We start from the raw sequence: 27,228 nt of genomic DNA, 5'->3' as shown, positions 1-27,228 counted from the left end.
ATCAGAAGACAGGCGACACCAGTAGTCTACTCTTTGTCAGGATCGTCTTGTTAAAAATTACTAAAGGAGGACACTGTTTCTTGAAGTGCCCATTTATTACAGTAGAGAAAGGTCTTTCTTCAGTCAATAGAAGTGGTCAAGAGCTGTTCAGGCAGTTAAGGACAAGAAGTCACAAGGATATTTTCTGTCCTAAAGATTCATGTCTCCAGAATCATGACAAACAATACTGTGAGATTAGCGTAATGTCCTAAGTGATTACGTCAAACAGTTCCTTCCGTGGGCCTGCAGCCAGATATTTGTCCTGGACTAAGACTTCCACAATCATCATGTGCAAATATGGCAATGCAGATGATACCTAACTCTGAGATGCTCACATTCAGCACTTGTGTGTTAGAATTCACAGAATCATGTAGAAAGATACTAGCATATATCAAGATCACGAGATTACACACATTTGCTCATACACACCAGAGCATGGTCACCAGAGCCCAGGTCATGTGTGACTCCTCAAGCACTTGTACATATTGTGTTCTGAAACCCCGACTCATGCCTCACTATCAACACGTACACATATTCACATTAAAGAGACAGTGAATTCTGACTCCTTCATGCTGCCTTTGCTTCCATGATGAACAACTACAGATATCCATCCCTCATCTTCTCTCACATCCTCACATATCACCCTATGGGCAATATAGCAAGGGTGTTCTTTGAAACGTATGAAAAAAACAATTGTGTTTCTTTTAGTAGATGAACTTACCAAACCCATGACTCTTCTTTCAGCCAACTGGGAAAGGAGTTGGTTCCTTACCTGCAATAAAGGAAAACTCAGAGATAAACATAAACAATGAAAAGAAGAAGCAGGGATCAGCCATCTTGATCTGTCAAGATAAAGGTAGATCTTTATCTCGGCTACTATAGAACACTGGCTATACCAGAGGAATGGAGAACCATTTCTGTGTGCCTCCCCATTTCCCACTCTTTCTTTCATGTTGTTCTACAGGTCAGAGGTTATTTCAGTGAAGAGTTCATCCTCTTCTTTCCAAAGAATGACAATCACCACCGTGAAAGCACATACATTATTCTGTCCCCTCACCCTTGCCTAAGATGTCCCAAAGGTCAGAAAAACTCAACTAACCAAATGATAAAAGTTTTATAGCAGTACCCAGAGGCTACAACCATGTGGTATCCAGAACAATTCCAACATAAAGCCAACAGCATTTGGAAGATATTCTACAGTAACCTATTGATCCAGCTAGGTAGGTTGTGGGAGCTGTGCTTTCTGTTTCTTATGTCCTATAACTGTCATCTACTCTGTATGCTGGGGTCCCCACTGGAATGGTACAGAAGCAGAGATTCAAACTCAGCCTGATTCTTCAAAAGTTATCTGATCACTTCTGAGTGATCAGTGCTGTGACTTCTGTGATTAAGGCCTTGAAAGGTCACTGTTTAAATAAAGCCACCTTTATTCTGTTGTATCAACTGATAATTCTCATCTATGCAATAAATGATTTTGCACTTGACTTTCCACTAGAAACTGTAGCAGAAAGGGAAGTGTGGCATGGATTTCATTCCCAAGAAACACAAATCTCCCATTTTGTGTTCTGTTAAGTGTGTGTTTTGTGGAATGCTTTTTATTGAGTGCTCATTGTCCCTTCCTTTATTTTCTCAAACTCATTAATTAATCTTATTTCTATAATAAATTTTGAAAATTTATTTTGAAATTTATTACTCAATTGTCTTTACATTTGTTGGTAGTATAAAGGTTAAAACGAACAAATATAGTTATACATAATGATGTGATATTTGTTAGATTGTCTTACACAGCCAGAGGTTGAATAGTTCACAATGACCACAAGAGGGCAGAAAACCTGGAGAAACATGTAGCTAATTAGTCCAAAAACTAGAGAAAAGATTTAGCCCCAGTCTGAGTCTGAAGGCCTACAAACACCACCCGGAGCCAGAGAAGAATCTGGAGTCTGTTATCCAACAGCAGAATAAAACTGCACTTCAAAAAAAAAAAAAAAAAAAAAAAAAAAAAAAAAAAAAAAAAAAAAAAACCAAAACCAAAAACCTTTTTTTCTTCATCATTTTTCAAAACTATCCAGGTTCCTACAGGCAGAATTGGTGTTAATCTACAAATTTTCTGACTCTTAAGGCAATCAATCATTCATAGAACCCCCTCAACCTCGTATAACTGATAGTCAAGACTGCCCAGCACAGGTATTATAGTAAGAAGCAGAATGAAGTACAACTCTGGGCTGCTTTTCTATCACAGAAAATGCTTTCATGGAATATGTATGACACATAGCATGTAAAGACAGTGAAATGAGGGAGTTGGAGAGGTGGGTCTCTCTAGAAATCCCCATTTACCATAACAGAGAGTAACTAGAAAGTATCGACACATGACAAATCAATCGAAATGCATATACATTGAAGATTAAAATATATAAAAGGAGACTAAGGAGAGGACTCAGTTGATAATAATGTTTGCCCCTAAAGCCTGAGGACCTGATTTCTATGATAAGGGTCCTTTAAAAAAATGTCTGGCATAGTAACATGTACTTGCCACACTAACACTGTGGGAAAAAAGGCAGGCAAATATCTGTGCCTTACTGTTATGTTAGCCTTGCACACTCAGTGAGCTTAAGGCACTTGATAGACCTTGTTTCAAACAATAAGGAAGATGGTTCAGGGAATAACACCCAATGTTGTCCTCTGTTGTCCACAGACTCACATATACACATATATGCACACACACACACTTACACACACAAACACACATACACTCACACTTACATACAGATATACACAGATACATATATACTCATACATACACACATATATACACATTCACATATATTCACACACATATACATGCACACATATATACTTACATACATACATATATACTTGCACATACATACATATACATTATATACATACATATATAGTTGCATACACTCAAACATACATACACATATGTATACCATATATAAAAATCCACACATAACACCATATACATATCCAAACACATGCATACACAACATATATATTTACACATATACAACACACACATATACATGCACACACACACAGAGAAATCAATAAAATAAATGTAATTTTTTAATGTTTGGAAGACATAACATAATTAACACTATATGCATGTCCTTCCTTAAGAACACAAGCCTTAAGCAATTTAGTCAACCATTAGTTGCTGGCCACAGAATCCAAATCTAAACATGGCAGGTAATTATTGTACATTTCTCCTTCAAGGGATAGAATACAAAGCAATGGTCCACAGTAGGGTAACCAGATCCCAAAACAGCTTGTTTTTCTCAAAAATATATTGACCCAAGAGACACAATTTGCCTTAGTTTTCAGCAGGAAATTGTCACTGAGTCCAGATGGAGGATTTAATGACACATCCTAGCAGACTTTTGTACATTGAATCATTTCAATTCAAATTAGCCTTTCACTGGATAGCAGCAATTTACCTATCCAATGCATTTCTCTCAGTATTTTCACTCAGAAGTTCTTTGTTTTAACCATATTGGTCTTACAACATTCTTTTTCCTCTGTCTAAATCAGTCTTGGTCACACGCGTAACCATTTCCCCACCCTTATCCTCTCTGTTCTCTCTGCCTTTCATAGTGCGACCTGTCTCTCAGTAATCAGCAGCTCAATGTCTTGTTGCAAGTTTCTGATCCACAAAGACACAGTTAGTCTTTCAGTAGTTAATTCTCTAAGAACTCAATATCGCAATAGTACACAAAGTAGGTATGTTGTTATGATACAGGTAAAAGTGAGGTTATCTCTGCAATGTATATTTAAAATGCCAACAGGTCATGAAAATGCATTGTTGACATTGAGAAGGATTACAAAACACTACAGAGGGATCACATAAGACACATCTCAAGGAATGCATGTAGCTTTCTTTATAGCTGTACTATGAAGGATGGCTAAGCTCTTTGGGGTCATTGTTAAAGACCAGAGAAGAGTGTGCTTTGTCTAGGAGGTAAAACAATGTATAGAAAATAATGTAGTAGATGTATTTGTAGATACAAGATGGCTGTACAGTAGAAGGTTTCAGTGCTATTTGACATTTTTGCCACTTTGATAGGCAAGAGGAAATACCTAAATGTCATAAACAAAAGTGTCATGATGAGAATATTGAAGTAGAAAAAATAATTTAATAGAGTTTGTAAGATTGTTTGACAGTGGGGAGGAGGAATGGGATGAGGAACTGTCAGAAGGCTGACCAGGAGGGGGATAACAACTGGACTGCAAAAAAATATTAAAGATTAAAAAAAACAGAAATGAAGAAAAAAGGATTGCTTAAAGTAATGGAAAGAAAAACCAAGGACAGTGGACATAACTGCCATTGGAATCCCAGTTGAGAAGTATAAAGGGGAAATCATTAAGAAGGAAGTGTAAGTAGGGTAGAGATGGTCTGTAAACCCATGTGACTTGATGACTGATGATCTGGTTCTGATGCTGAATACAAAGAAAAGAAATCCAGATTTCATATCTGAGAGACTAAAGAAATGAGAGATGCAAGATGGGGAATATGTTTTGAATTAACTGAGTTAAAATGTTAACATGATGTGCAAATATAAGCAAGCAGCAGGACAAATAAAATGACTGTTAGGTGTTCAGCTTACAGTGGCAAGCAAGCATAGGCAGGTGGATAAATCAATCCCGGACACAAAGACACCATTTCATGTTTAAAACTAGGAAGAACACCCTGTCCCCTGCCTTCTGGGCAGTTTCATGACATGTGCAATTGTGCATATGCTGTGGACTTTTCCTGTAGAAGCAGAACCTGCCAACAAAGCACATTAAGGAAAGGATAAGAAGACATGATGGCATGCCAACTGACCTGAAGGCACTCTTGATCTTTCCCTACCTCCTGATCCCTCCAGAAAACCCATTGGCTAAAGCAGACTGGTTCAGTTGCATGGACTACATGAGCTGAAAGCCAGTGGGTGTTAATTCTGACCTCTATGTGTGGAGGGTTACCACAAAGATGAAGTTAGAATTTTAAATTCATTAGGCAGCATACTATAATAAAAGAGGATTTATTTTAGAATTAGAAAGGCTTATCTGGGCATATAATATTTGTGTCATCATGGGTGAATTAATTTCTATACTCCGTAATTTTCTCATAATAATATGTATTTTATAGGGCTTAAGTGTGACACCCACACCCACATGAAACAAGTACAGAATACATAAAATGAGGATCTCTTTCTCATTCTACCATGTTGTCCACTCATGTAAATTATGGTGCATAAAACACAGTGTGTTGGTTTGGAGGAGGGGTCTATTTCTCCATTTTTCCCATAGACTTTTATCTTCAAATAATGTTTGACCTTTATTATATTGTAAAGGGGACTAGAACATGTTTTCTCTTCCAGTAGCAGAAGACCATGAAGCCAATACTGCCCTGGAGGTCCTCAGCCTCAAAAGGCTTAACCCTTAAGGGATTTGAAAAGTTTGGTGAGAAAACAAACCCTTTCTTAAGCACCAGGCATTCAGGTCCCTTGAAGAAAGAAGCCGACGACTCTGTTTCTACAACACTCATAGCTCTGTCTCTCTGTAGCCATTTTTCTCATTTTTTACATCATAAACTCACCAGAAATACCAAAGCCTCTAGGAAAGGCTTCCACAAAAGAAGGGTATCACATTTCAAGAAAGTACAGCTTTAGGAAACCCTCAGAAATAGAAATTACTGGCTCTGGAGAGATTAATAACAGATAGTGGTAAACTGCCATGTGGCTGCTAAGAACCAATCCCAGGTCCTTGACAAGAACCATGGAAGCATTTACCAGCTGGGCTGTCTCCCCAACTTTTGAGACATTTTAATTCTGGAAGAGGTTTACTTGTTTTATTACTTTCAATAAGACTTTGTTAATTAACTACTATCTTAGAGCTAGTGTTACATGCCTTCATGATGAACATAGAATGAGATATGAAATTTCCCACCCTTACATCTTGCCGGTAGGATCAGCAAAACAAAACAAGCAAATAATAAATGTTGGTATATGTCTGTCAACCTAGAACCTGAGAAGCAGATACTAGAGAATCATAATCTAAAGGGCATCCTTGGCTACATGATGACTTAAGGCCCATGGCAACATGATAACAGTATACAAGCTCATGTCAAAAAAAAAAAAAAAAAAAAAAAAGAAAGAGAGAAAAAGAAAGAGAGGTGGGGAAAACAGAGAAAGGAGGAGGAAAAGGCAGAGGGAAGGAAGGAAGCTTAGTGGCAATAAATGAGGTAAACCCAAGGCACTACTGTATTAGGTAGCTATATAGGTATTTCACTTCTGATATTGAAAATGTTGAGCTATAGTCCACTATTTCAACCCTCATTTCTATAAAGAAGCCACCGAGTACTTTAAATGAACTTCTCTGATACAAGCCACAGGAAGAAAATGGTAGCTGTTGTAGCTGGCTGTTTTAAAAGTTGTAATACAAAAAAAACAAAAAACAAAAAAACAAAACAACAAAAAAAAAAACAAACCCAAAACCCAAAAAACATTAGATGCATAAAGACAGTCATGAAAATTTTGCAGAAAACATTGAGTGTCTACATTTCTTGGTCCATCTCTGCAGAGAGTAAAAGAAGTTCAAGACCAAAGGCTGATTACAAATAAGAATTATAAACTTTCACCAACATTCTTTATACCTTTGACAACATTTTATAATCTACTGTATAGCTTTGTAAAAACATCAAGTTTGTGTTTTATTTTATTGCACTCCTGAGTCTAAGCCTATAATGACAGTACCTGGTATTTTTTTATTTGGATTTGGTTACAATCAGCCAAATACAATATTAAGAAGCTTCTACTCTGGTTTCAGAGCTGGTCAAGGTTTATTTCTTCTGAGTCCAAGCCAGTGAGGCTTCTTCCTGCTCAGTCTGATGATCTGTTTATATTTTAACCTTTTGCTTCAGCTTTTATCACCTGATTCCCATCCCCAAAGGAAATGTAGATCTAAAGTGTGATTCTTCTGTGAACAAGTTCCTTAGAATTCAATGTGAAAAACTGTGTCTTCTCAAGCAACCTGAAACACTAAACTTTCTGAAGAGTAACTGATATAAAATATACCTATCAAGTATATCTATAGTAATTTTGATTTTAAGTATTATATTTTTGGAGGTTATGAAATTTAAGAGAAATCTGAATGTTTCTAAATGACATATGTAAACGTAATTGTACAGAAGAAGGAACAAACAAGCTGGTCCAAGGACACAGTGTATTTGACAAGAGGTGACACGCAGGCTGTATCGATTCCAGCTAAATTTTGCATCACCAATACAATCGGAGCATTATATGAGCAGAAACCATAATTATTCTAAGGACAGGTCAAGGAGATTTAAAATCATACTGCATTAAAATATGACATTTAACAGTTCAGTGTTCACTATTCAGAAAGGGCCGTGTGACATTCTAAATTTGTGGGCTTGTATAGAGTAATTTTCTAACATAGATCCAGACCTCAACTTTCCTAAAATGTCAGTGTCAAACAGTGGCTGGATTTAGCCAACAACTCCGTGGAACTCTCCTAGGATTTCTATTGCTGTAATAAATATTATGACCAAAAGCAACTTGGGGTAGAAAATGAATTATTTCATTTTACATTTCCAGGTTAACAGCCCATCACTTAGGGAAGTCAGGGCAGGAACTCAACCAGACCAGGAACCTAGAGACCGAAATTTCTGCGGAAGCCATGTCAACTGTGGAAAACTATGCTTCAGCATCTTCATTATACTTTTAAGCATTCTCTTCGTTGACTTCTTGTTTAGATTTTTAGTTTTTTTTGGAGAGAGGGATAGGATGGGGATAGGGGTTGGCACAGAAGCCTTCCATGTTCCTCTTTCTCAGCTGGGCATCTGCAGTCATCACTCTCACTGCCAAAGTAGCCCCTTGCTCTTTATAATCAACAAGAACATGGATCATGGACTTCCATATGGTTTCGGGCAACAACAGAGACCACAAAATTTAGTATAATTTTGTATCATGTTTTTTTTTTTTTTTTGGTTGCTTATAGATATCCTGAGATTTTTTTTCTTGTTTAAATTACAATATGATCATATAATTTCACATTCCCTTGTCTGACAGCTTTTCTGTGATGGATAGTTTTGTTTGAATATTTTTGTTGTTATTGCTTTGTACAAATACTAGTTTTTTGCTTTTGCATTCCCCTGAGGGCTCAATAAAAACAATAATTTTGTTTGTAAATTTATTTGTTTTGTTTTATCTGTATGAGTATTTTACCTCAATTTATGTATGTGTACCATCTTGGGGATGCTGGGAGCCAAACCAAGATCCTCTGAAGAATAAAACCTATTCTTAATCACTGATGGTCTCTCAAGTCCCCGTAACTAATACCATACAGAGCTATTTTAACATTGGTGCAACTTACATCACTTACAGAAACTGCAGTGTCACTCTGTTTTGTAATGTTTTTTTAAACTTTACATCTTTTGTAACTTGTCTACATTTATTTTACTTGTTTTATCTTTTCATCCTTATACTCAGTTTTTATTAATTTATCAGCAGCTTTGGGTTTCAGGTTAGAGAGCACATTTAGAAACATCTGGAGACAAATGTCTAGTTATTATTTGGGGAAATCATTACATTCTCTTCATTTATTTAATTTGTTTGTCTCTTGTTTTTAGACAATTCTTACTTTGTAGCTTATGCTGATTTCCAACTCTTGGCAATCTTCCCGCCTGAGACTCTGGAGTTCAGGGGTTGGAGGTAAAAGCCACCAAAGTCTCCCTAACTTTGAAAGGCCTATTTTTCCAGGTACACACTCTGAGTTTTCAGATTTTCTCATATCATTTTCTTCAGAAATGTGTATCTATAATTCAGCTATTTCAGAGTGCAAGTTTCTGATAGGAAGTCTACTGAAAGCTACTACATATCTGACCTTTTATAAGTTGTTGCATTCCAAATTCTTTATTTTTGATACTTCTATGGTTCATCATGATATGTGTTGAATTTCTCCTCCAGTTGAGTTTGGGTGAAGACTTCTCAGTTTCCTGTATCTATTATCACCATTCATTAAATTAGGGAAAACTGCAACCATTCCTTCCTTAAATGTACTTTCTGTTACTATGCTCTATTTTGCAATGAATTGTCCCCTGAATAAACCACCTTTGTTCTTTTGGTGTTGTCTTGATAATTCTCACAAACCTTCTTATTTGTTTATTCATTTCCTTTCAATAATAATGCAGGTGCCTTGTGTTTGAGTTTAATGGTAGTGTGTGTGTGTGTGTGTGTGTGTGTGTGTGTGTGTGTGTGAGACCAAATCTGCTATTGAAACTTCAAGTTGCAGTTCATGCCTCAGTGATGATGTTTTTTATCTCCTGGGCCACTATTGTTTTTGTTTCTCTTTGTCAACATTTTACTTTGATCTTGAAGTTTTATTCTCTAGATATCACTTAGTTTTCTATCTATACTTTCTTGAAACTTGTTGAATTCTAGTCAGGATTGTTCTAATCATTAAAATTTAGTTTCTTAATATTGTTGCCTGTGTGTTTTATGGTAGTTACCTAATTTTGGCTTCCACAGATATTCTTTAGTAAAAATCAAGCTTCCCTGGTTAGTCTAGCCTAGAGTACTGGATAGATCATCTGAGAACATCTGCAGAGAGGGAAAGATTGCCATTAGGTTACTGCCTGTGGCCTGAGGTTTCTCAGAGACAGGGGAAGCCACTGGCTACAATGGAGTCAGTGCTCTGCAGGCACAATGAGTTCTGCCACATCCTTTGATCAAATATCCTATAAGACTGTGTCCTCGGACCAGAGCCATTACAAGGTCCCCTTTAATTATTGGAGGTCAGGCCTCTATCCCCGCCTTGGAGAGATTAGAATCGCCACAGCCCTTCTGTACTTGGAGAAAGGAGGAGATGTCAGGAGCAGCCCTCCTTATACACTGAAGGCCTAAAATCAGCCATAGGCCTAAAATCAGCAATATGCCTGACTTATTTGCCTGCTAACACAAAGTCTTGGGTCTCTATGGAAAAACACTGAAACAGATGTCTATAAACTATTGTAAACAGGCAGCTTTTGTAGAAATCTACCAGCCTGAGTAGTCGTAGACCTTGTAAATAGACAGCCTTGGCGGATAGTACCAAATTAGATAAGGACAAGTGAATCATAGGCAGAGTCATAGTGACCTGACCCCTGAACCTTTACCCAGCTGATACCCTGTTCTGAAAGATATCCGTACTCCCCCTGAACACCTATGTTCCTGTGTATCCCCTTCCCCACATCCTGCATTTTTGTGTTTATAACTCCTGTGTTAAAAAGTAAAAATTATGATTTGATAATAAAAAATAAATAAAATAAGAAAAAAAAGACTGTGTCCTCTGGACAGCAGTGCTGTTTGGAATCTGTAGTAAGGAAAGTTCTCAATATACAAGGATATCTAAGGTCTCTGCAGTTGATGTTCAGCTGTCAGGAATGCAGTAAGGCAGGTACTCCCATCTACAGATATCCATGTACTTATTCTGGCATTCCAACCTGAGCAACGCTCAAGAAGAGCCCCATAAACTGCTCCTGCAACACAGGGTTTGGGTGAGAACATATGTTCCCATTTGCAGATACTGGCAAACCCATGCTAGGCCTCCTTAACTCAAAGTATTTTTCTTTCTTATCACTGTGGAAAAAAACATCCGACAGAGCAATGGAGGCCAGAATTTATTTTGGCTCACATTTAAGAGGCTATAGTTCATAATGGAGAGAAGATATGTCAGTAGCAGGAGTTTGTAGGAGAGGCTTTGCCATGTGTACTGATCAGGAAGCTGAGATACTCCAGGTTAGAAGTGGGGCAGGGCTATAACTCTCAATACTTATCCCCAGTGACCCACTGCCTCCAGAAGGGACACCTTTCAAAGGTTCTACCACTATCTAAAACAGTGGCAATGTGTTTACACACATTAGTCCGAGCAGGAGCATCTTATTTTAAAGAACACTTCAACAGAGACCCAGGAGCTTCTAGGGCAGCAGCTCACAGGGACTGATGCCTAGTAGTTTGGAAGACTCTGCTTAATGTAAAGACTATGCAGTTACTATGTTTCTCAGTGCTGCACTTCCATCAGGCAGAATACAGAGTTACCAAAGACTTTTACATTGGCTTAGAAGGTGTTCCATCCTCACTCTGGAATCTTGAGATGTACAGAAGAATCCTCTTGTCTACTGTTAGATGCATGTCTGTGGTAGAGGCTGAAATTACCTTCTTGAAGTTATATCCTCAAGATGTGTCTTTGATTACTCTGCTACTTCTGAATAAAGGAGATATATGTCAATAAAACAAACAAATAGACAAGAAACAAAAAAACAGACTGTAAAAATAGATGATGAAAATGTGCATTAGCTGGACTTGAAATGCAATGATAGCTAGGTGAAAATTAAAGATTTTGTTGGCAATAACTAAATTGATATAATTGTTCTAATGAATATTGGCTGTGTTGGGGTCAGTTATTTCCCTTCTAAGATATGGTTGACTCTGTGTTAGCACTTGTTTTTACAAACTCAAACTTGTTCCAATACAATTGGTTTATTGTTAAAAAAATTTGATCACAGTGCAAACCTCACATCTTCTTTTTAAAAATCATTTCTTTTATTTTTGAGATATGTCATTTTCTGCTTACTTTCCCTTTAACCTTCTTATATATTACTTCTTGCTCATTTTCAAAGTCATGCACTATTTTTCCATTAACTTTTGTTATGTGTTTGTGTGTAGTACTAAATACATGATTACAATCTGCTCAGTCTATACAATATTACTTTTATGTAAGTCACATTTATTTACAGACAGTTTCATCAGGAAGAAATACAATGTAAAACAGAAACTACCCCCTGGACCAAATTTACATAGAAACAAACAAAGCAATTGTGTGCCTCAAATATCTACCAATTCTGTCAGTTCACTGACTGAATTTCTACATAAGATTTATTCTCATACTTTTATTTTATGTAATCAAAAATTTTTATATGTAATCACATACTCTTTCAGCCTCCCAAACACAATCCTAATTCAAGATGTAAGGCAGGGTCAAAAGAAGAGACACAGAGTATTTTCATGTGAAGATCTTAAAAGAAAAGCAACAAATCCTGACAAAGTGGATCCTCTTATTATTAGCTCAGTGGTCACAACCTCATTACAATTTCTTAGGATTTCAGATTTCAAATAAAATAATTTTAGAACAATGACATTTTACAATAAATCACTCTCCATTATAAACCTCAAAGAACTGACATTTTAAAAGTTGGTCAGAAAAAAAAGTTGGTCATGGCTGGGAGAGATGGCTCAGTATTTAAGAGCACTGGCTGGTCTTCCAGGGAACAGAGATTCAATTCCCAGCACCCATATGGAGGCTTACAACTGTCTGTAACTACACAGGGCATCCAATACTCTCACAGAGACATACAAGCAGGTTTCCATATTTTTGTGTTCTTCTTTGGTGCTCCTGGGTTATTCTCAAGAGGTCACATCTGTGTGCTGTTGTCCATGGAACTTAACCAATATTGCTACCTGCTCTGATGATAGTATACTAGAAATCTGGCACTTGACCAGAGGTCCGCATGAGAAACCATGAGGCAATAAATATTCCATAGTGAGTTGGGCCTCTCAGAAGGAAACAAACAAAAGATAGAACGAAAAGGAAATCCAGTTCATAATGGTACTGAGTAGCTAGAATACTTCTGCCAAAGCTCCCAAAGTGCCATCCATCCATTTTCCCTCCATCGTCATCAGCGTATATGGCAAACTATGCTGAAGACCTCCATCTTCCTTTAAATGCTCCCTTGTTCTCAGTCAAAACCACTCCTGCTAAGACCCTGTCTCTAATAGGCAGAAGAGGCTCCATCTCTCCTGTGTCTCCCAAGCCAGTCTCATATTTCAAGATGTTGCTTAAAAATTAGGTGACCTGGACATCTTCCTCATCACCACCAGTCAGTCCATCTGCTTCTGAGACAAAGATCTCATCAATAAGGTGATTCCTGTGAACCAGAAGTCATTACAAGCAGATGCCTGCTCAGAATCTAGAAATAGAATGAAGAGGTTGTCTGGAGAGTGCGAAGAGTTGTAATTGTGTCACTGAACTTGATGACCAAGTGGATAGTCTTCATCCAAATCAGTGCTACCTTTACAGCAATCAGGAAACTCTTAGCAAAGACTCTATAGGTCCCACCAATCACTCAAGACTGAAAGTACTGGCACAAGCATCTTGAAGCCTCTTCTTTCTCCTAGTCTGTATGCTACTGAAGGCTATAGAGCACTGCCTCCTCCGTTGAGACTTTGTGGAGATGGGTCTGAAATGATGGCAAAGAGAACAACAGCTCCCCAGAGAATAAGAGCTGTCTATTGACCATGCATGGCAGCTAAACAGAAGGCCAAGAATTTATCTTCACAAAGTCCATCAGCCCAGACACCCAGTTCCAGGAGACAAACTGGACAAACATCATCAGGCCAGACCATTACTCCCATCTCCAGGAGGAAAATCTGTGCATACTTTCATAGAAAGTCTCCAGAGACTTCTGTAGTCCTGAACACTATCTAGATGGTTAGTGTAAAGGCTGTGTCAATTGACAGTAAATAGTATTGGAAACATTTTAACCTTTCTTTTTCTTAAATGCCACATGTCAGTCCTCATGAAATGAACATCATTATATCTCCCTTTGCAGCCTCTTGTAATGAAACTTCATGTTCAGGGGAAGGTGTTCCCTTACAGTTAGGAAAGAGTTTGTTTCATTCAAATCCCTGGGGACTAGGTAAACTTAATTCTATCCTTGTGATTTTTAATTATTCATTTAAAAACTCTATATTTTTTGAGATTGTAAGTTAAGTTTATAAAATAAACAGGACCCAATATGTTAAGTAATAAGTGTTGGTTTGCTGTGGTTTTATTCAAGAAAAATAATTAAAGGATGTCAGATTACAGGTAAAACAACACACATGGCAGCTTTAGCCGAGTGCTGAAGAATCTACACTGATGCTTTCTTTTTAAGTATTAGGCAGTAGGACAGTATTTTTAATGACGCACACCCACCAACAATGCAATATCTCTTGCCTTGAAAGCCAGTGCTGGTGATCAGTAAAGCAGATGATTTGTGTCCACATCTGGCAGCACTGCCAAGTGAAGCTGGGTGAGAGGCTGTTAGAAACTGAAGGCTCTGCTTGGAAAACTAGTACCACAAATGGAGATAACAAAATAGTAATTATCCCTGCCTAATTTTTAGTATCAGGCTTTTAGCTGACCCTGAATTATAAGCTTTTTACCTTGTCTGATGTCCTTTCCCAGGGTTTTCACGGTGACCTGGAAGCAATCCACACAAAAAGAGGTAATACTCTAGGGCAAGCGTACCCTGTGAAGTACTTATGGGGGAAAATGTGTTAGTTTCCAAAGATCTAATCTAGTTCAAACTGAAAGAGGTTATAATACATGTCTTCATCAAAATTTTTAATAAAAACAGAAAAAAAAAAAACAAAAACTAACAAAACAAAACCTCCGAAAGTATACCCAAGTGTATAAGGGTTTTAAAGAAACAATCTGTAGCAAACCTAAGAAAATAAATCACCCAGATCAATAGTATTTCAAGCTTTCTGATTTCATACTATGGCCCACCAACCACTTCATATTATTTCACAAGCTCCACTCTCTTATATCTGCTGCCTTAGGCAAACCTTGTGTACTTCACAAGATAAAGTATCATACCCATTTCAGAAGTTAGGTTATTACCACCTAAGATATACAACATTTTACTATGATTTTTAATTTAGTTGTAACTAAAATTATTTTTTAGGACTAGGCATTTAATCCCATTTTGTTCAGAAGCCATGTAGAGTTTTCTTCTACTATGGCATTACTTTTATTTTTGACAACTGCCAACATCCATACAATTAATTCTGATTGACTTCATGACTCCTAATACCCTATCTTATCTATGCCCACACTCCTACTGACCCTGATTTTATTCTCAACTAGCCCCTTTTTTTCTTACATGTCTTGCTGTATGTATTCAGCTCTTATGCAAATAGTCACAGCTACTATATATTCATGAATACAATGACTGTATCCTGTCCAGAAGGCAATATTCCAAGGAACTGTTCCATATCTTCTTGCTCTTAGAATCTCTCCAACATATAGTCATTATGTTCCCTAGACCTTAGAAAGAAGACACAGATGTTCTGTTTAGAGCTTTACTACAACAGTGACATAGTCATCTCACACGATTTATCAGTCTTTATTGTGGCCCATTGAAAACAAGAAGTTTCTCTGACCAAGGTTGAAAGCAGTATTAGTTTACAAGTATAAACCTAAACATTTAGAAGGCAGATTAATTACATGCTCATTTACCAAAACATCAGTAGTAGATTCCTCTGTACACTCTGTAGCCTCACCAGCCACAAGATTTTGAACAGATTTATATTACCTGGCATGCATTGTATCCCATGGACTTGTCTACAAATCCAATCAAAAAGAGATTGGTAGCCTCCAGTATATCTATGCCACTGTGGTATCAGTAGGCATATCTTGTATAGTAGGTCTTTCTGTATAATAGAACGCAGGGTCCACTGTCAGATAAGACTGTTGATGAATTCTCCACAATAATTTCCATGCATAGAACTTTCAAACACTATGAACACTAGCCAGAAGAGAGAAAGTGCTCAGGTCACTGATGATTTTATTTCTCCATGTCCTGTGTCTAAAGTGTTTGATATGTTCATCAATGCAGTCTTACCATCTAGTTCTAGTACAAAACCAAGAACAAAGGCAACAATGGGTTTTCCTATGTAAACCTCTCAGGACTGATTGTCAAACAAATCATGTGAAGCTTGGTTTACAAACCTATGACTACTGGTCACACTATTATCTATCTATGCATGATACGTGCATTTAAGACATTTTCTTTCTTAGACTGATTTTTTTTAAGTTGGTCTATAAACCAGTAGGTTTGAAAACTCATATAGAAACACACTCCTTGTGACACATATGGGTTTTACTGTGAGATTTTGCATAGTGCACTGGTTTTTAGGAGCATATATGACACATTATAGCAGAAATAATTTTGTGTCTCCCGGATAAAAAAAATGAATGTTTGTACCAAAAATGTACCTGTTTGTATTACTATAACAAAGCACACAACACAACTAAATTTATAAGGGGAAATATTTTATATGTCTGGAAGTTTGGGAGGTTGAAAGTCCAAGTATTATAGCATAGGCTTGGTAGCCACCTTTAATATCATTGCTTATGATTAAAATAACAATGACAACTGTGCGTGTGAGGTCAAGCTCAACGCAGAGTTTAAGCCCTAAACATGTGAGCCTTTAGAAGACATTTGGTATCTAAACTGTACCAATGTACATATATAACAGTTCTTACCAGTAAAATTGGCTCAGCATACAAGAGTTGCCATCACCCAAGTATCTTACTTCAGTCTTTAGAATCCATGTAGTAGAAGAAGAAATTTCTTCAAGTTGCCCTGTGACTTTCACACAACTCTTTCTTAAATCTTAAGAAGTTTAGAACAAGAATTCTAGAACTAAGGCATCACATAATTTACTGACTGATGGCAGCTTTCTCTCAACTTTCAACATGGAACTTTTTGGAATATTGAAAACAGAGGAAACTAAAGATGACATAAGAATTAGTAATATAAAGACATGTGTCAAGAATAAGTAGATATAGCCTACTATTACTAATAGAAGACACACAAACTAACTGAAAATAGGCAAGATTATTCATAAAATGGAATATACAATGTATTGATAAGAAATTAAAACAGAAAGTACCATTAGTAACCACAAGATTAAAAGTAAACTCTTGATAAACCCATTATGAATCAAATGAGAAAATTAAATATCAGAAAAGATGGTGGGAGGGCTGAGGAGATATCTCATCAGGTGAAGTTTTTGCCATGTAATCAAGAAGACCTGAGCTTGTCTCTCCAGCAGCCACATAAAAGCTGAATGCTTATGTTTGTACTTGTGATTCAGAGATGAATCACTCTAACTTTTGGGCCAACCAACCTAGGCAAGTCAGTGAGCTCAAAATTTAGTGAGAAACCCTATCTCAAAATGTCAAGGAGAAGGCAACTGAAGAAGATACTGGGTGTCTGTGCCCTACAAAGATATTCACAGCCTGACTCTTCAAGGTGGTCATAAAGTTCATGGGACAAAGTGAATGGCATGTCACCTTGGACTCTTGACCATAAAATTACTCTCTGCAATGGCTACTGTTAATTATAAATTTGCCAGGATCATGAATCACTTAAGAGACAAACATTTAGACTTGATTGAGAGGGTTTTTCTAGGTTGGGTTAATAAGGTGAGGAAGCCCTTCCTGAAAGTAGGCTATAGTAGTCCATGGGCTGGGTGCCAACATGGAATAAAAACAAGAGCATGATCTGAACACCAGAATTCACCTCTGTTCCTGGATGTAGATATTACATGAGAGCTGCCTGACACTCCTGTCACCATGCCTTTCCACTACATCATCAAACTGTGAGCCAAAATAAACCTTTACTTCCTTAAGTTAATGTTACCAAGTATTTTGCCACAGGAACAAAAAGGAATAAATAACACACCCTCTGTTTGTCATCCATTCTCCCACTCTCCTTTTAATAACATCCCAATGCCCTGAGTGACCTTAGCTACAGGACTAATGAGGGTTTCTAAGAGCTGTGGTCCCTTTTATGGGAGTTTATGGAAGCTGCAAATGAAGTCACTACAAGCTTATTATTAATCCATGAAAGCAGCTAGCACAGTGTCATGTGCATATTAGTTTATGCACACACACACACACACACACACACACACACACACGCAGAGATTCATCTTTCTCATTGTGAAAAGTAACCTATTATATGGTACCTATCTCCCTTCATCCTCCATGTGATCTGAGTTCTATAACCATCACAGTCTCAGTAGTTAAGAGGAAATAGTCATGAGCTCAAGTGCCCCGGCCAGATTTACTTTGATAGAGAATTCAATAGAATCTTCTTTTCTCTCTCTCTCTCTCTCTCTCTCTCTCTCTCTCTCTCTCTCTCTCTCTCTTTTCAAGTTTGGCTGAATGATACCAACAAGTTATTAAAACTTGTGTTAGTTTCCTGTTCTAAGCTTTATATACTTATTTCTTTGTCTTTGAGGTTCAGCCTAGCCTGGCCTTGAACTCACTACATAGCTAAGGAGGACCTGAACTCCTTGCTCTCCTGCCTTCACCTCCCAAACTGTAGGGTTATAAGCAGCAAACCCAACTATCTTTTCTCAATTTATATATTACTGAAAAGACTGGTGAGACAGCTCTATAAGTAAAGGATCTTGTTATGAAACCTGAAGACCTAAGTTCAATCCCCAGGATACACATGATGAAAAAAGACAACAGGCTTGCACCCACAAGTAATCCTCTAACCATCATATGCACATTATAATACATGTGCATGAAGATACTCAAGGGGAGGAGGGAAAGAGTGAAGAAAGGAATGAAATTTTAAATGTAATAAAATTATGTATGTATGTGTATGTATGTATGTAAGTATGTATGTATGTACTTATGTATGTATATGGCTTCAACAAAGGCAGGATAGTCAAATATAATAAGGACATAATAAAATTCCAATTTTTTCAATTACCATCTCTGGAGCTCATGGTCACAAGCAGGCAATGGAGTTTGTCAACAGTTAGCTCTGGATTCAGACTTCCTGAGTTGAAGACCTGACACCATTCATGATGTGTATTTACTCTGAGTTACTGTGAAAACTCCAGGCTCCTTACTTGCTGGTGCCTCTTTCAATGTCCTCTCTCTATATTTGTCAGTTTCTGTCTTGTCTGCATAATACTGTAAGTGAAATTTGTCAGATTGCACAAACCATGATCCAAAATATGGTTTTGTTGGTTGCTGACTGATTAATTGTGCGGGAATCTGGCTTTCTTGTGCTTCAGTTGTCCAGTTGTAAAACAGGAGGAAAATAGAAACCATGCGTACATAATATTGCTACAAGGATGCAGTGAGGGACTTTACAGAGAATGTTTAAAATACTACTGTACACTTGCCCTATCCCCATGCGTGCCCCTTCTGTAACTCCCTTTGGGAGCCACTCTTTATCTACATTATAGAAGGTAATATGACTGAAATTTGGCTGATTATAACGTTTTTAACATTGCTGTTTTAAATGCCTTCAAAGCAACATTTATATCACTGGGTACTTTTTTTTAGTCAAAGTAACTCATAAAACTATTGGACCGGCCAATGCTAGTATGGTTATTACTTTTTGTTACATATTTTGAAGTATTATGGGTGCCACATGTCTCTGTTGGTTTATAGAATGATCTTTTTACTTACTATATATCTGAATTCATGTGCGTCTGTCCTTGTTGATCCCTAGTTAATCAAAAGTGGTACTGATGCACATTAAAGTACAGAGATGTCCCTTAGCAGGGGATTATAGTCCAGCAAAAGCATTTCTGAATTTTCTATATAGACATAGTCTAGTTTTTTCCCACTTTCATGGCTAATACAAGCTATGATGGCCCTCTAGTAAAGATTATTCAAGTAAATAAGAAAAGAATTTGGTGTAAAGAACACTAAAACATAAAAGAGAATTTATGAATGAGGATCACTGAGTCCAAAACAAAGGAGAATGGAAACATCACTCTTGGGACATAGAAAAAAGTATGTGGCTGTAGCTACAAACAGCAAAAATGTATTGGTGTCCATTGTAAGATAAAGAGATTAGCACAAGAATAAAGAAGCAGGAGAGGGGATTAAAAATTTATCCACTGTGAGCGTACAGCTAGACTTTATTTTCCCAACTCACGCTGTAGCAAAATCCATAGGTAAGGCTTAGATTGATGACTTTCAAATTCACACCTCTGAACATCTTCCTTGGCTCTTGTTATTCCACAGATGAAAAGAATCCTAAAGTACAAACATTTAGGTTAAAAACCAGCTTTAAATACAGTAAGGATATATTATAAAAAAAAAATGAGTCTCCCTATCATTTCATGGGGGAGAAATTCACGTTCCAGGGATGTCTCTAATATATAATTTGATTTGTGGTCCAGTAGAGAGAATCCTTATAATTATCTTCCTATTCATCTTACACCATAAGTCAAATGTGGAAAATGACTGGATTTTTAATGCTAAATGATCTGTTTTGGGGATGTAAGTGTGGGAATGAATTCTGTACAATGAGAGCAACATTTCACCATAGAGATTTCATGATATCTATAGCCTCAGGAAAAACTTCATACCCACAGAATCATATAAACAACCCTGTACTGGAGGATTACATAGATCTTCCTTGAAGATCACCCCTATGATCTAGGACCTAGGATCTATCTGGATAACTTACTACTACTCCTGAAATTGAGAAGGACTTAATCACAAATATCACCACGTTATCAGGTACTATAGTCACACTGCTCCATCATCCATAGAGACCAGCCCTTTCCTAGTTCTCTCAGAAATATGATTGGAAGTGACTTCTGTGTACTAATGGCTGATAATAGTAGAACTCTAATATAGTGGCATCTCCCTTTGAATTAATAACAAAATCATCATGAATGTGTTGTACTGTAGCTTGGGACCTGTCATCCAGAACATCTACCATCTGCCAAGACGAAGTCAGTAATAATTTAAGGTAAGGAACAGGAACAGAGGTAAATGACAGAAAAGAAAAACATATCTGTTAGCCAAGAAGGAACCTTTAAAGAAGGTCTTTGGCACTAAGAAAATAGGAAAGAACAATCACACATATTCTAACAATTTAATTGAATGATGACATTTTTTTGTAGAAATAACAAACTTCTCCCAGATAAGGAAGGATCATAAGTAAGGAAAGTAATTAGGTAAGTCACTTCATGGACCTGTCAGCTTTATTGCTTCTGTGATCTGTATATAAAACCTGTGCTGAGCACCAAGAACCCAACTACTCTGGTGTCCTGATTTCTCCACTATGCAGGGTTTCTCATTCACCTTTAGTGCTGCCACTCTCTTTTTGGTCCTCTGCCTGCAGCTGGGGATCAACAAAGGCCAGGATGATGGGTAAGTCAACCCCCTCTTTTTTTCTGCAGGAAACGCATAGAGAAGATCCCCTTCTGGCTTGGAAATCTGTACACAGTTTGATGTAGATTTTGGAGGTAGCAAGGGCTCTGTCCTTGATATTTCTCATAGATCATATGTCAAGTTTCATTCTCTTAGTAGCCTCCATTGATTCCCTTCACATGTCCACTGGATGTATAGGCTTGCCTATACAATGAAAGCCCCAAAATGTATGATAATTTAGCTATAAACAATTACTCTTAATTTCTCTCACAAATGGTAGATACTTTTTCTCAGTTTATTTTATAAAGGGAAAGAGGTCTCTTAGTTCTAGCAACAGCTTCAAATGTCACTTTCAGGAGTCTCTGAGAATCAGAGCCTTGATCACTGATATATAGTCTCAGGTTGAACTAACAAAACAGTCATCATAGAGGTCATCCCAATGATAAACCTAAAGGTAAAGATGAGGACCTATAGTAACAGTCACCCTAGGACCTAGAAGCTACCATATTAAGAGTAAATGTTTGAAGAAATCAGAAAACGTGAAGGAATAAAATCAAGCAAGAAATGAAGCCAGAGAACAAATGAAGCTAGGAGAAGCAAAGACACCCAATTGGGACCCTACTGGTGCTCTTGGAAGCTTGGCCAAATGTCCTTTCCTAGCAGAATTCACAAGGTTTTAAAGAGCTGATACAGGCACCCTGCAAATCCCTACATGTTCCAGTGTAAATGGCACTTTTTTTTGGCCCAGAGGGAGCCCATGTTGAAATAAGTCACACAATTAAGTGCTTTGGCCATCCCAGCTGATCAACAACTCTCCTATACTTATTATTCAATATTTCCAGGTATAGAATTTTCAGGTGTAGAATTCCTATCCTCAGGAGAACACTGGTATGATTAATTGCTATATCTAATATGGTCATCCTACTATCTTGAAGTCATTCACAAATTGGAATTTTGAAGATAATTGGTATCCATATATCTTTTATAGGAACTGAATCATAGAAAAGTTGGTGCTAGTATTAAAATCTAACATGTTCAGCCCCAGGAAAATGTATGAATAATGTTCTCTAAGAATTCTTTTCTATCACACATAGCACCAAAGAACTCTAGTTGGGTTCTTTGATTGATCCCCTTGGCCTAGAACAAGCATTGTAGATTAAAGAGTAAGATTTGCTTTTTGCATTATCTCATGCACGTTTTCTCCAATTGTGGTGTGTTCATAACTACAATATGTGCAATTTCTCTGTTTTATTAAATAGGTCGACATTCCTAGGTCCTATCTAGCAATCATAGGGGTGACTGCTTCAAGGAAGATCTATGTAATCCTCCAGTACAGGGTTGTTTACATAATTCTGTGGGTATAAAGTTTTTCCTAAGGATGATTTGACTCTATTGTTTCAGTCAGGAACAAAGAGCTAACAAACTGTAGAGCAGTGGTTCTCTAACAGTTTCTCATGTTTTGATGACCCACAACCATAAAATTATTTTCATTGTTGCTTCATAATTTTACTACTGTTATAAATAATAATGAGAATATATGTGGAATTTTTTTGGGATCTTAGGTGACCCCTGTGAAATGGTCACCTGACACACAGTACAAGCACAACTTGCTATGGGGTGTTAAGAAACAGCATGAAATAGTAGATAATCTTTTCTTTTAAAATTTGTCATTTGTAACTGAGAAAAAGGATGCTCCATTTTAAACAATTTGTCCATTGCTTAATTAACCAAAAGAAAATATTCAAACCAACACACAAAGATTTCTGGAGATTCTACTGCTTAGGAATGGAGGCAAGTTACACCACTTCCACCTTTGCTTTCTCCCCTTGACCCATGTTAGAATAGTGCTTTCTCCTACAATCAGTTCTCTGATCTCTGTGTCTTATGTTTTTCTTCCCAGAAGTCCCCGACGTCCACTTCTATTTGACCTAAAAGTTCCATCAACAGCAGCGGCAAATGAGGAGATCACTGTGGCACTTAAACTTCAAACACAATATAGAGAATGTTTGGTGGTAAGTAGATAGACAGTAAATCCAAGGCAAAATCTGACTTGGGTTATGAATATAATTGAATTAATCTCTTCTGTTAATACTGCATGATAAGTTTAACATATTCAGATGTGTTTTGTTACATGAATCTCACAACAATGTTGAGAACTTGGAGCAGATTATGATTCCCATTGCACAGACAAATAACCCTGGTCCACAAGAGTCTAGGAAGAAAAAGAGTGAGAAAAAGAATGAAAAACATCTAAGATAGAAATAGGTGGAAGAAGACAAAGAGCTCATAGAGAACTGATAGTGCTTGCTCCAGGATTACCCTGAGCATTCGTGGATTTTGGGAAGGGCTTGGGAACAGGTTCTCATATGAACATCTTGCAACCATAGTTTGGAGCAGGGATGAGAAGAGAATATGAGAGATCTGTTTCTTCTTCGTCATTAAGACTCTAAACAGAGCCTCTTTTCCACTTGTCCTTCCAAACAATAAACTATTCAGTATAAAGTTGCTAGATATGGGAGCAAACATCAGAAATGTATATATGGCATGTGTACTTGGCCTTAATCGTACTTCCCTGATACTGACCATATATTCAAGATAAAGATGAGTGTCGGTAACATTTCAAGACAACTGAATCTGAAGCTTGATATGAAATGCTTTCATGCAGTTTGTAGTAAAAATTATATATACTCCTGATTTATTGCATTGCATTGATGACTGTAATTATAGATGAAAGGTTGAATCTCATTTAAATGCATTTTTTTCTCATCATTTTTTTGTAATCACTGAATTCTACTTACAAGTCCATCTGGGTAGATATATTGCTAGGATAAAACTCCTAAGTTAGATGGCAGAAACAGGTGTGTGTGTGTGTGTGTGTGTGTATGTGTGTGTGTATTACATATATAATATATTATATAATTATGTAATAATATAATGTATATTAATGTACATATTAATATGTGATGTTTTAAGTTAACAGGCACTCTCAGGTTTAAAATGCAAAGAAATTGACCTTCAAAAAATTTACTTATCAAATAATGGCCAGACATGGGCAAAGGGAGTAACTTTTAATCTCGCAGTTGGAATTGGTGAGAGTGAGAGAATAATTCAATTGTGACAGGGTTAGATTTGGCCAAGGAAAGGGCCTGGCCATCATCTCGTAAAGCCTTGTCCTGGCATCAGCACTTAAACAATTGGACTGCTATTCACTGGGCCACATGGTAAGTGTTCATATGAGTCATTTCCAAGAACTCTAGCTGGTACCAAGGACAAACCTTCCCTCAGGAGATAGACACAGTAGGATGAACTTCCTTGCCTAGTAGATTCACTTGCATCCTCCTGAATCTCACACTCAGACTTCTGGGCTAAATATGATAGTGTGAAGAGAGAGAGAGTCTGGGACAATTAGCCTGTAGAATGATAATACAACAATGAATGGACCGTGTCTATGTTCCTAGTTTGTGTCTCAGCTATTTCCTCTCTTGTATTGCCTTCTATTTATTTATTTTTTGTACTAACAGTGAGCTTTCTCTCCCAACTAGATCAAAACTTACCTTGTAAGTAATCTACCAATTGGAGGTTCCTTTGCCTATGTACAAACCGGCTGCCTCTGTAATGATCATCCTACCACCTTTTACTGGGATTTTGATGTCCCAGGTAGGTAAAAAGAACTACTTGCCAAAGAGGGAAAATTAAAAACATAAACACAGCTGAAGAACTTCTAGTTGAAAGCATGGAAAAGCAAAATGATAGGTGGAAAGGTAGCCCATGAGGAGCATTCCTGGGACCTAAAGCTGTGGAAAGTATAGCATGAGAAAGGATGGATAAAAAGGAGTGACTTGCAAATGATTTGGGGAAACCCTATCCCAGGAAGGACTTAACTGGTTCTAGCAGGAAAATCAGAGAACCCTAGAGTGTCTGAGAGATAACTTTTGTTTTTGTTTCTTCCAGAAACTATAGACTTTGCAGTAGTGGTCGACATTGTTAAGGAGAAAGGTATCTGCCCTAATGATGTGGCAGTGGTGCCCATCACAGGAGACCGGTACGTCACTTATCATACTGTGTACGTGAATTAACAAAGGCTTCTTATGTGTCTTTCAAAACCATTATCATTTTCTCCAAGTAAAATTGACTGGAATATCTATTGTAGTCTGTTAAATAAACTTTCTATAAGTGTCTCCATGTGTTACCGTGCCTAAAATCTATCCTCAAAATCAGGAAAGTACCCCAAATTTCTTACAAGTACAATTACTGAGATTTTATGTTTTTTTTTTTCTATTCACTGACATAAAAAGGAAAGAAGCGTGGAGAGATACCTTAGTGTGTGCACTACTTACCATCCGGGATTGAAGACTTAGATGAGAATTCCCAGAGCCCACATAAAGCCAGAAATAGTGTCACACATTAATAATCACAGTGCTTCTACAGTGAGACAGGAGGCAAGCATAGAAATCTCTGCAGAAGCTATTGGGCAAGCTTGCTTTGTGTATGCTGTGAGGAACAATTACAAATGTTCTCTTTAAGTGAGTAGAAGGGAAGGACCAATACACGAAACTGCCCTTTGATCTTCTTGAGTGTGCCATGGCACAGGAACACTAACACTCATCCATGCACACAAATCATACAAACACATACAAACACTTTTAAAGAAAAGAAGAAGGAATAACAAAAAGACACCCAGTCTCTAGTAGTCAAAAGGTCACTCCTGTAATAGTCCTAATACTCAGGACAAATAAGAGGGAGCCAGGGCTGGAAGTCAAGCTGCCTATTGCTTGACTTTTCTCTATCCCATGCGCTCTGAGAGCTCCACCTTCAATTCTCAGAGGATGGAAGTGATTTGTAACTAAGAAGGAACAGTCTGTAGTGCTAACCATGAATTGTTGCATTGTTTTACATTCTGTCAGTTCTTCTCAATCAGTTCCAAACAAGAAAGTATGACTCACTAGAGCAATGTACACCTCAGGCATAGCAATTCTGGCTGACTATAAACAAAGGCTATGAGCCCTGAGTTGCTTTCTCGGACGGGACCAGCTACTGCTTTTTGATAGAAGTGAGGCATGAACAAAGGTCCAAAACAGATGAGTGAAATTCTGGCAAATGGAAAAGTAGACCTCAAGAACCCAAAGCTAGAAAGGTAGAATGTGCTTGTCAGGTAAGCTTTCTGGTACTGGGCATAGATAACTGAAAGAACTCTAGAGGATGCTATAAAAAGAATCAGAATGACAACAGACTGAGTATATCTGGGTAAGAAAATGGAATAAAACTTTTCAAGCCAGTGGTCCTGAGTGAAGATGAGCATTCAGGAGAGGGAAAGAAGGTTGTCCAAAAACATTATTTCAGATGTTATTGGGACATTAACATCAATTGCCTGTGTAAAATAGATATGACATTCTCTCCTTCTCTGTAAGGACTCCATGACCCACTGCAAAGTTCCAAGTTCTGTAGAATATACCAATGAAAAGTCTAGAGAAGAATGTCAATTGCTACTTTTGTCTACAGATTAAAAGAAAAAACACTGCTGGCTTATTTAATAGACTCATGCCAAAGTTGCTGAAGTTACATAAATAAATAAAAGTAGAGATAGGGCACATGGGCCAAAGTCATGTGTTATTTTCATCTGCACAAAGTACATTTTATCTTAGATAACTAATCTTTAGGCCACTGATTTAATTGTCCTCATTCTCCCTAATGTAAGGTAAGTAAAAATAAACTGTTGATATCTTACATTCTGTACATTCTTTGAGGTTGCCTAAATTAAGACATTTAGAACTATTTTTAGCACTGAGTAGAAGATCATCTACAAACCTATCACCTTCATAAACAAAAGAAAACCAAGAATCTACAGTGTTTTACATCACCAAAATTGTACTAAACTATGCTCAGAAATGACTCTAAGAGAAAAAGTTCACATTATAACCTAATGGATTCATGAAAAACGACACCAAGGCTAACAATATGATTTGCTGTGCATTCTAAATTCAAGCTTTTTCATAGAAAATTCAAGTATGTTAAATGTATTAATACAAATTGAGTTACATACCTGAATTAAAAAAATGTAAATTATCCCTCCTGCCCACATTCTCTGGTCTACACATTAATCCATGTATTTATTCATGCACATTTCTCGTGATGATTGGAACACCTACCAATCTTTTTCAT

The 27,228-nt window shown here is 37.2% G+C and overlaps 1 protein-coding gene and 1 pseudogene across 2 annotated transcripts; both read left to right on the top strand.

Moving 5' to 3' along the window:
- Positions 1 to 3,242: 3,242 nt before the first annotated feature.
- LOC117720998 (denticleless protein homolog pseudogene) lies at positions 3,243 to 13,589 on the top strand (annotated as a pseudogene).
- Positions 13,590 to 20,904: 7,315 nt separating this feature from the next.
- On the top strand, positions 20,905 to 25,247 carry LOC117721074 (prolactin-inducible protein homolog). Of its 2 annotated transcripts, none has more exons than XM_076913193.1 (4): positions 20,905 to 21,069; positions 22,973 to 23,081; positions 24,612 to 24,726; positions 25,021 to 25,247. In XM_076913193.1, exons 1-4 carry the CDS (start codon positions 20,981 to 20,983, stop codon positions 25,143 to 25,145), a joined length of 438 nt encoding a protein of 145 aa, XP_076769308.1. In that variant the 5' UTR covers positions 20,905 to 20,980; the 3' UTR covers positions 25,146 to 25,247. The 2 variants fall into 2 exon arrangements, with proteins under 2 accessions (XP_076769308.1, XP_034375657.1); XM_034519766.2 differs by having other exon boundaries at positions 20,910 to 21,069; positions 22,970 to 23,081.
- The last annotated feature ends 1,981 nt before the right edge of the window (positions 25,248 to 27,228 follow it).

This window comes from Arvicanthis niloticus, chromosome 15 (genome assembly GCF_011762505.2).
Source record: "Arvicanthis niloticus isolate mArvNil1 chromosome 15, mArvNil1.pat.X, whole genome shotgun sequence".
In the NCBI taxonomy this organism is placed as follows: domain Eukaryota; kingdom Metazoa; phylum Chordata; class Mammalia; order Rodentia; family Muridae; genus Arvicanthis; species Arvicanthis niloticus.
This window is presented reverse-complemented; position numbering and strand designations above follow the sequence as displayed.

What these genes read in the sequence shown, in the direction of transcription:
- LOC117721074 (XM_034519766.2), top strand. Translation starts at nt 20,981, where the DNA reads ATGCAGGGTTTCTCATTCACCTTTAGTGCTGCCACTCTCTTTTTGGTC. An exon ending in AATATAGAGAATGTTTGGTG is followed by an intron (nt 23,082 to 24,611) that starts GTAAGTAGATAG and finishes TCTCCCAACTAG; the next exon opens with ATCAAAACTTACCTTGTAAG. An exon ending in CTGGGATTTTGATGTCCCAG is followed by an intron (nt 24,727 to 25,020) that starts GTAGGTAAAAAG and finishes TGTTTCTTCCAG; the next exon opens with AAACTATAGACTTTGCAGTA.